The sequence below is a fragment of the Sciurus vulgaris genome (assembly GCF_902686455.1).
Source record: "Sciurus vulgaris genome assembly, chromosome: 10".
Classification (NCBI taxonomy): Eukaryota; Metazoa; Chordata; class Mammalia; order Rodentia; family Sciuridae; genus Sciurus; species Sciurus vulgaris.
The window spans coordinates 47,117,035-47,127,667 of NC_136470.1; the positions used below are offsets into that span (position 1 = coordinate 47,117,035).

Sequence of the window (10,633 nt, forward strand, 5' to 3'; positions counted from 1 at the left end):
AGGCATAGTATTCCCTCCAATTGAGTTCTGGGTACCCGAGCTAAGAGAAATGCTGCCTCACACAATTATGCCATCTTTCTTCTCCCCTTCATTCCTAGTTTTGCTAACCACTTTATTCTTAGGGTAGAGCAAAATATTCAGGTTATTGATACGCTCTTATGTAAACTTTGTTTCTTAGGTTTAGATAATGGGAGCAGAGTTTGATTGAGTGCCTGTTAATTTCAGGTTACTATGAACAGGAAATAGCCAACTTAGAACTCATAAATATTCAAGGCTCATTAATGGCCAGAAGATGAATAAAAAGCCCCATCACTGTGAACATAAAATGAGGTTGAGCAACACATTAATTGTATTCCTTGTAAAAATTCATAATTTATGTAATTATGAGGTGACTTAATGAAACTGAATTTTGACTCAAAGTTACATAGATCTGAAAATAATAATTCTAAATTGATGTGCCAACACCTTTCTGAAATTAAGGAACCTAAAATTTGTTGAAAAACTACACACTGCCGAGAAATTTTAATAATATTTGGGAAGCAGGAACTATAAATCTGAATGTTTCTATGTCAAGAACAAATATTTAAAGCTAATAGTTTTATTTTTCCTGGGAACTCACTTTATATTCTTGAGCACATCATTTCAGAGGAATTGCCTTCCATATTATTACTGTTATCTGTAAGTGTGATGAAGCGATATGGGTTTTAATTCCTTCTCTTGAAAGGGTCTTAGTCATGGTCTCTACGAAATGACTGCCCTCTACAGTTCTCATCAGAAATTTGAGATGAACTGTGTTCTTGTTTCCTACTCTCTATGTGACTTTGCAGCACCTATCCAGTCTTAACTCACTCTGACATTCTTTGCTACTATTGTTTCTGAGGTAAGCTTATCATATTTGCCTCTTCTTATTCCTCCCATTGTTACAACTATCCCATGGCTGGTGATTTTACTGGTTTGGAATTAATCAGTTCTTTGTTTTCTAATCCAATAACCAGAATTTCCAAGTCCCTCCAAGTCTCTACTGTCTTTTCCTGTATCTTAGTGAATTAGTAAATCTTTCCCACAAATTTGATCGACTATTCTCTCATTAACTTAAATCCAGACTACAGAGAAGTCAAGATTTGCTGCCTAGTCCCACTCATCTATCTTCTCTACCCTCATGTCTTCCTTTTGTTTTAAAATATATATTGTGAGCTTTTAATTGACAGATCTGGTGTAATGTATTTCCAACCAAGTTTTGAAAATTCAACACAGTTTCTTATGAATGTGCATAGTAAACACAAGAAGAAATAAATAATTTTAAGGAAGTATTTTTTATCAAAGGGAAAGCAGAACTTAATTTGACGAACTTTCATTCTCACTATTGAAAAGCATGAGAAAATGTGTTCAGGAGAGAACATCAAAGATGTGGCCAAAAGACAATCTGATAGAGTGATTACGTAGTCATTTAAACAGAACACAGAACTTATTTTACAGGACAAAGGCACTTTGGAACTTGTCAAGGATGTATTTCCCTTTATAAACCCAAGGTGTAATGGCACTGAGGGCAGAACAGTTTCAAGTTTATCCCCATTTTCAGCACACAGTATGTGAACACTGGGGAGACCAGGAGAGTTGACTACCTCTTCCTAGATTTCAAGGTAAGCACCCAGACACATAGTTTCCTGGCTGAAACTCTAACATGGTGGGGTGAGATTAAGTGCAGACAATCCTAACCCCTCCAATATACATGGTGCTAAGACAGAAAGCCAACATAGGAGAAGGTCACTAGAGAGCAGCCCTATGAGGAGTCATAGTGGGGAGTCATTATTGCCACCCTGACCTAGTGGAGCCACTCACATGGGACCCCAGCCTAGGAGAACAAAGGGCACTAGCATACAAGCACAAAGAGCTCTCATAAGCAGAGCTATGGAAGCAGTACCACCATTCTGGGTTGCCCACCCTCTTTATGAGTGTGTCTTGAAGGTAGAATATGGAGTCAAAGAAGACTATATATATATATATATATATTTTTTTTTTTTTTTTTTTTTGCGGTGCTGGGGATCGAACCCAGGGCTTTGTGCTTGCAAGGCAAGCACTCTACCGACTGAGCTATCTCCCCAGCCCCGAGGATGACTATTTTTATTTAATTTTGTTTGCCCTCTTGAGTCTCAGACTTACATGGGATAGGTTACTCTAACCTCATTTCTTATGTCTTCCATTTATGAGGATGTCTATCTTATATATATTCCAACATTCTATTTTTGAAGACATGGTAGATTTCACACGTTCATGGTTGGAAAGCATTTTATCTGCGAACATATATCTGTTTGATTCTCACCCATATCTGACTTGGACCACATTTAAATAAGACTTTGGAGTTAGACTTACAAAATGAGCCTGGAAGGAATCAAGACTTCAGTGGGATATGAATGAAACTAATACACTTTGCTTGGGAAAAGTGTACAAATTTTAGTGAACCATGAGAAGATGTCTGTGGTCAGAAGGTGCATCCAATCAAACTTTATATGTTGAAATCCTAACACCATAGAAGATGAGATAAGAAGTAAGGCTTGTGAGAGATGATTAGATCGTAAAAGAAGAACCATCTTTATTGTGATTACTGGTCTTATATAATAGGTCAAGGGACTTTTTAGTTTTGGGCCCCATCAGCATTTTTTAACATCTTTTGCTTTTTACCCATTATCCAAGAAGCCCATCTATGATGGAGACATTTATCACAAACTGAATCTGATAGAGATTTGATCTTGAACTCTCCACAACCCAGAACTATGAGAAGTAAATGGTTGTTGTGTCTAAGACATCAGCTTACAGGTGTAGCATGGCTTCTTTTGTGGTATTTTTGTTATAACAACCTGAAGAGACTAAGACTCCTTGTCATTAACTTTATGTGGAGATTAAGTTTGATACAAGGTTATGTGTATGGGTGCCAACTTGAAAAAGGGTAGACAATGGTGGCTGATTTTAGGTACCAGATTCAGTAGGCCATAGCAGCATTGAAATTGGTGAAGTAGAAAAAGAAGTGGGATATTCCCAGTGCCAGTAGGAATTCCATCTATTGAGAGCCAGAAGAAGATAAAAAAGGTGAAAGCAGGTTGAATTTTCTCTGTTTGTTGAGCTGAACCAAAAATATGTGTTTCACTAAGCGCATTTGCTTGAGTAGCCTTCAAATTCAGACTGCAAACTATACTATTAACTCTGCAGGTGTTACACACTGAAATACAGAAAAGTTAACCCAGGTCAGCAGAATATAGAGGGTGGATGGTAAAACTTCTGTTTTCATAATCATGTAAGCCAACATATAATAATGATCTCATTCTAGATCAACAGGTCTACTGAAAGTAGATAGATGTGTAGGGAGGTAGTTGGATGAATGAATGGATTGATGGATAGAAGGAAGGATTGAGGAATGGAAAGATAGGTAGGGAGTACATATGTCTATAGTTATGGTCTATCATTTATATTCACTGAAAATATTCACCAATGCAAACACTCACTGTACATTTAGTACACTGATTGCTTTCACATGAAAAATATGGAGAGATATGATGTCATGCTTATCTATTTCTCTAAATACATCTCACTTAGAAGCTATCTTCTCATAAGAGGTGAACTTAATATCACATCAAGTAACTCACTGAATTTCTTAAAAATAATATTTGAAATGTTAGAATATCAAACTTGAAATAAAATTCTTCCAAATAAGTATAGGTTGTTTCAGTTATGTTACTGAAATAAAAAAAAAAAATGAGTTCTTTTTGCCGTCATAATAGTCATTAAGGGCTTCTAGGTAAAGTTTGAAAAACAGATATGTCACTGAATTCCACCTTCCTGAGACAGGGAGGTGAATCCACAAGGAAATATGAAAACCTTCAGAATATCTGCAGCATGCTGTTTGAATTAGGAGCATATGATATGTAACAACTCCATTCATACTGGTTTCTAAATATGCTGAATTATAAAATTTTTGTTTTATTATTTGTAAACAGCAACCTTCTGTTGGTATGAATCTGCTCTCATACCAAAGCATTACTAACTCTGACTCAGACTAACTTTGAATCAAAATATTCTGCATTTTGACCAGCTCTCCAGGTGACTCTGAGGAAAATAAATTGAGAAACATATTTTTCAAAAGACGCCTGAACCAGAGAGGTTTTGATCTGTCTAGTACACATGTTAGAAAAAATTCTACCCTTCCTAACCCACAAACCAAACTTTAAGAGATCTTGTTCTGGTATTTCTGATGATTCCTTGTTTCTGCCTACCCCCTAATTATATCACCTTAAGTCCAGGGATTATTTTGTGAGTAAACTCCCGGAAAAAAGTTTCCAAAAGACAGTACTGGGACTATTTTGAAGAATGAACTACATGGGAATACCATAGACCAGGAAGGTATAAGACAAGGCTGCAGAAGAAGTCAGAGTTACTGGGACCTCCAAATTCCTGTTACATTCTCATCCAAACAAAACTAAAAGTGGACATGTTTCCTACCATGCCTGTGTATTCATATTTTGATGTCTACCTTATCATGAAGGAAAAGTCCAGTTAGGGAAACAGTCCTTTAAAATGCCAATATCATCTTTGGTCAGAAGAATGAAAAAAAAAAAAAAATCAGCAAAACTCCATAAAATTGCAAGGAAAACCCAAGAAAAATGGAAAATTTATATGGTAATAAAAGGTTAAACCTCAGGCACATGCAATATCTGAATTCACGAAACGTGTCTCTTTTCAACCAAACACAAGCCTGCTAAAAGACTCCTGAGGAAATATGATGAGTCTCTGCTTCATACACCTGAATTAGTATCAAACTAATTGAGTCCTCATCAGAGGATCCACATGATCTTTTCCATTCATCAAGCAACACTAAAAACATACAAGTCTGGAAAATATTTTCATTTTTTTTCTTTAATTGTCATATTATGCCCTGATCACTTAACTAAAATTCCTTACACGTTGTGAATAAAATATACGAATATTTCAAGGAGTTTTGTAAAGACTATTATAGACAGAGGTAAATAACAATCACAAAACTTTCAATAGACATAAAAAAATACCTCAATCCAACATACATGAATTTTTCACTGTTTCCATGAAAAGAAAAATGTATTCTAATATGAGATCTAAGAATTTCCCTTTAAAATTTTTGTCAATGAATTGATGACTTGCTTGTTTCTGAGGCTGTAGATAATGGGATTTAAAAGAGGGATGACAACCATGTAAATTAGAGAGAAGATCATATCTTGATTACTTTCTTGGGAAGATGCAGGATGCACGTACATGATGAGAAGGGGGATGTAGTATAAACACACAGAAAAGAGATGGGCTCCACAGGTGGAGAAGGCTTTTCTTAGACCCTTTTCAGACTTCTTTCTTAAAATTGTAAAAAGAACAAATGTATAAGAGACAAGAATAGTCGAAATGCTGAAAACCTGAATTGAACCAGAGAAAATAAAAAGCATTAGAAAATTAATGGATGTGTCAGTACAGGAAATCTTTAATATAGCTACAATGTCACAGTAAAAGTGGCGTATTATCTTGGAATTACAGAAAGATAATCTGAGTAAAAAGCTCTCATGAAGTGTGGAATGAAGAAAGCCACCTATATATGACAAAACTAGTAGCCGGACGCATAGTCTATTGGTCATAATCATTGGATACAGTAAGGGGTGGCATATGGCTGCATAGCGATCATAAGCCATTGCTGCTAGGATAAAACATTCTGTGGTTACACTGAATGCAAAGGAAAAAAGTTGAATCTTACATTCAAGGAGAGATATCACTTTGTTCTTGACTACCATATTGACCAGCATATTCGGGGTCACTGTGGATGATATCCAAGCATCCACAAAGGCTAAATTACCCAGGAAAAAGTACATGGGGATGTGAAGGTGAGGGTCATTCCAGATGAGGACAATCAGACCAAGATTCCCCACTGTGGTGATGAGGTAGATCACCAGGAACAGAAGGAGCAGCGGGATTTGCCACTCTTGAGGATGTGGGAATCCTGTGAGAACAAATGCTGTCAGCTCTGTTGCATTTTCCATTCCCATGTCCTCACTGGGTGTCACCTGAAATGAAAAGCAGTAGATGTAAAACCAACATACTTGAAATATTTATAAAGTGAAAATACTTGATGTGACTTGAAATAGTGCCTTACATTTATAAGCCTGCCCTTTGATTTGTTCATTATACAATAATTTACAGAAACTACGTAGAATTGAAGGAAAGGGGAAAAAATGATCTCAGTTCACTTACTATTCAGAAATAAAGAGATTTAGGGAAAAGGAATCTTATTCTAAGTGTGTGCTAAATTTAGGTATACACTATGGAGCATGCTGGAAAAATTATGAGTCTCACACATGTATGCAGGGTCTAGTAAAGATGATCATTGAAAGTTTAGGGCTGTAAAATGCCTTCAAAACCATGAGGAAAACATTCAATTTTTCACCAGGCTATACTCATGCACTACAAATTTTTAAATTACTGAGTGTCAGATAAGTTGTATTTAAAATAATTGTTTTGAAAGAAAATAGGCTACAGAGAGAAAAAAATTGGAGTATGAGATATTGATCAGGAAGTTGTTTCTATTTTTCAGAGATGCCAACCAGATTAATTCTTAGAATTATCTGGTGAGATTAAATATGAAAACATGGACTATGAGCAATTACTGCAGATTTGGAAAATTTAGCTCAAACTGAGGTCTACTAAATCATGTGTGTCAAGTACTATTCAAGTAGTTAATTTTGCATGAGGAATGCTTCATCCCCGTGTGGTAACACTTGGGGATGAAAGGCAAGGTGAATTAATTCACAAGAATCCTACATATGCAGTCAGTAGGACTCCAAGACATATTAGATATGAAGAAGTGAGGGTTTGAGGTTTCAGATTCTTTGGAAGAAACAGTTTCTGAAAATCCAGGTGACATGTAACTACTAGTACTGCAATTGTTAACAAATAGTTATAGGTGTAATTGGTATAATTGAAGGTGTACTTAAAGGCGTCTTATGCCTTGAGGGTTATGCCAAATGTGAAAGTGGAATAGAGAGGAAAGAAACTTGAAAAAGTCAAATTAATTGGGTGGTGAAATAGGCATGTGTCATTTATGAGATTGACCAGGGATGATACACTTTTCTGTCCCATAAATCTTGATGAGGGACGGTACTACTGCTCCTCTAAATGAAGTAATTTACATTCCCAGCCCTGTTGCTCTTAGGATGAAGGACTTTTTGTAGGTTTGGCCTGTCAAATCAACCCACCATTCATTTGGAGTTTGGAGCATGAGAAACAAAGGAACAGGGACCAAAGAACACTCTGGAACTGCAGGAAAAGAGATTAAGACTCCAACAAACGTGTTCCACACTCAACAATGAAATTACAAACATGAGCCATGATGTTCATGATCAACAGCAGCAACAGAAGGTTTCAGTGAGCTTGTGTAGGGCACTGATTTGGGCTATTGTCTGGCTGCATTCCTCCATTCTTTTTCTACCCACTTTTACAGCTCATTCCTCCAATCTACCTAGTGTTTCTCTGTTAGAGTCAATATCTATTCAATAAACTCATTTTGTGTTGTACCCACAAGTCCTAGCTCAAACAAGAAAGAGACTAGGGAGATACATGTAAAAAGTACTGAGCAGAGAGATCAGAGAAGCAGTAGCAAAACTGAAAAGGTGAGTGATCTGACCTGGATGTAAAGAGAAAGAAGATGCTTAGTGTGGAGCAAGTGTCAAAACAAAAGTTCTAGTGGGACACGGAGGGAAGAGAGACTGCTGATTGAAAATGAGAGACCTGTGGTGGCTTCCATGAGATGATTTTCCATTTAGGTTTAGATTCAAGTCAGAGAATAGCCAGAAGTGTTTGGGAAGCAGGTAGCACTTTGCGAGCACTCACACCTGGATGCATTTGTCTACTGCCATGATCAACTGTAAAGTATTTTTGTAAAAAATTAATGAAAGTATTCCAGAGTAAGGAGCAAAGAGGAAGGCAGCGAGAGGAGAGAAGGAACATGAACAGTAGAAGAAAAACCTGAGTTTTGAAAAGAAAAACAAGAAGGAAAAAAATCAGGAAGAGAATTCAGAGAACCTACGTAGACAAGGGTCAAGAAGATAAGGCACAGAATGAAGAGGAAAGGCTCAGAGGCTCAGAGCGTTTAGACTCTGTATGTGTCTTAGCCTTGCACTTCGAAGATGTGAATTCTTTACTGCTAATCAAAATTCAAAGCTTAATTTCCTTTGGAATTTGTGTATGACAGAGAGATTCAACTTTAAATATTATATATAAAAATTTCTCTTATACATAAATATAGTAATACTGTCTAAAAGTTCTTTCTGCATTTAAATTTGTTTTGCCTTTGTTGTTCTAGTGATTAGAACTGACTTAGCTGGAAATGTTGGTTTTGTGAACACAATGTCAAAACGGGTGTAGAGTAGTCAAAGGAGAAAAACATTGTTCTCAAGTTGTGGAGATTTGTGGAAAGGGTGGGCTGCCTCACAGACATCACACTGTCAACTGAAGTGGCCAGGTGGAACAATTTTCCAATAACCTGCCGAGCTTAAGAGGTATCACAGTCGTCAGTTTGTCCTTGACACGGACATGTCAAAGGATTTGCAAAATTTATAACCACCCTAACCTATACCAGTTTCCAAACAGCTGTACTCATTTCATCTTGCTTACCTGCAAATAGTGTTGCAGCTGCATGTATACCCTATCCCATTATAAAGTTTTTAAAAATCTTGCTACTTTGCCTCCAAGTGGAACACTGGCTTGGTTTTTTGACTATCCTGCAACTCCTGATTTGGTAATCTGTACTAAATTAAATGGTCTCTACTTCCACTTAAGCCTTCTTTTTAATGTTTTTGGTTAGCGGCTTTACTTGAATATGTTTTCCTTCCCAATAAATGAATTAGTTTTCTTTTAGCAAATAATATTGGGCCAAGAAATTAAGCAGAAGTAAGCTGTATAAGTAACCAACACCAATATTTGGCCAAATGTATTTTAATCTGATGTTGGCTTTAATATAATCTCAAAACACAAAACAGCTGAAAATTCTCAAGTTTTGTTTGGGTGTGCATATTGTTGAAGTAATACATGCTGGGAAGAGCACTGAGGGATATTTTTTGTATTTTTTCCTGTATGTGTGTGTATTAGATACATATATATACAATGCACATAATGATGAAATATATGTATATGTGTATGTAGATGCATATTAAATAAAATTATTTTGAAAATCAGTGAAAGAATAGAGAAGCTAATACTTGATAACTCAATGTTTGAATGAGAATATATATTTAATTATAGAGTGGTTCTTTTGATAAGTATCTAGAGAGGTATTTTATATAAGAGATATTGTGATTGTATCTTTAAGCCCAGTTGTAAATTAAAGTCCTGGTTTATGTATCTTATAAAGTCACTATAGTAAGGGTATTAAGGTATAAGCTAGCTATTTTGCCTATCCAGGCTTTAGTGGACAAAATGTCATATACAGATAATTCACTTACATTTTTCTAGTTTCTCTTGTCTATTTGAGCATCTTGAAAGTCCAATCTTAAATTATTATAAATTGAACAAAATTTTTAACTTTCCACATAAAAAACAATGAGTAGTATAGAAATCATTTCTCTCTTACCCATGACTTGAAAGACGTTGTAGAGATCACTTAAACATTTTAAGCTTTATAAGATAACAAACCTGCAATTATAACACAGGAATGACCAAAAAATAGAGGGAGAAATTGCTCACGCAGATTCATTTTAGAGGTTTAATTTCCAAAACTGAGGAGTAACAGGTATATAAAATTGCCTTCAAATAGAATCAGCCAATTGTAGGACTATGTGCTTTTGCCAAAAGGAGGAGTGGTGAACTAAGTCCCTCAAGCAAGCCAGTAGATTCCCTTTAGGACAAAATGAGAATGTTCTACTGGGCATTTCCTATTTGGACACTACAGAGAAGCTGAAGGTGTCCCACTGGATGTTACAAACTTTGGACTCATAAATATCAATTTACTTTGGCAGTTAAAGTTATAATATATGCCACTCTTTTGTACCACAGGTGACATTTCTGACATGATTGAGCAGACATTCATTTATAAATAAAATGTGTTGATCTGAGTGCTTCAATTTGTCTGATCTAGTAACAAAGTTTTATTATTATTAGTTTATTGTAGCTCAAGAGTGCAATGGGTAATATTCTGGCATATCCATATACGTTAAAACATATTTGCATCATATGCATCCCACCATTATTGTCCCTCATCTTCCCTGCTCCCTCCCCTTTTCTTCTTCTTCTCTAATAGTCTGTTTTCAAGTGCCATGTTTTTCCCAAATATTTCACATATGAGGACGAAAGTGTGTACTTGAGTCTAGATTATTTTTCATAACACAGTATGCCACAGTTTCATCCATTTACCTGAAAATTATATACTTTTTCATTCTTTGTGGTTGAATAATACTCCCTTTTGAACATATACCATATTTTCTCTATCCCTCATTTGTTGATGGACCCTTAGGCAGATTCCATATCTTGACTATTGTGAATTGTGCTATAATAAACATGGGTGAGCAGGTAACTCTATAGTTTTCTGACTTTAATTCCTTCAGGTATATATTATGGAATGGTAATCCTAGGTCATATG

The 10,633-nt window shown here is 35.9% G+C and overlaps 1 protein-coding gene across 1 annotated transcript; it reads right to left on the bottom strand.

Annotated features, from left to right (window-relative positions):
* Positions 1–5,120: 5,120 nt before the first annotated feature.
* On the bottom strand, positions 5,121–6,050 carry LOC306637768 (olfactory receptor 5H17-like; the record flags this gene model as incomplete). The annotated part of the gene is made up of 1 exon (XM_079100559.1): positions 5,121–6,050. One exon carries the CDS (start codon positions 6,048–6,050, stop codon positions 5,121–5,123), a length of 930 nt encoding a protein of 309 aa, XP_078956685.1.
* Between the last annotated feature and the right edge of the window lie 4,583 nt (positions 6,051–10,633).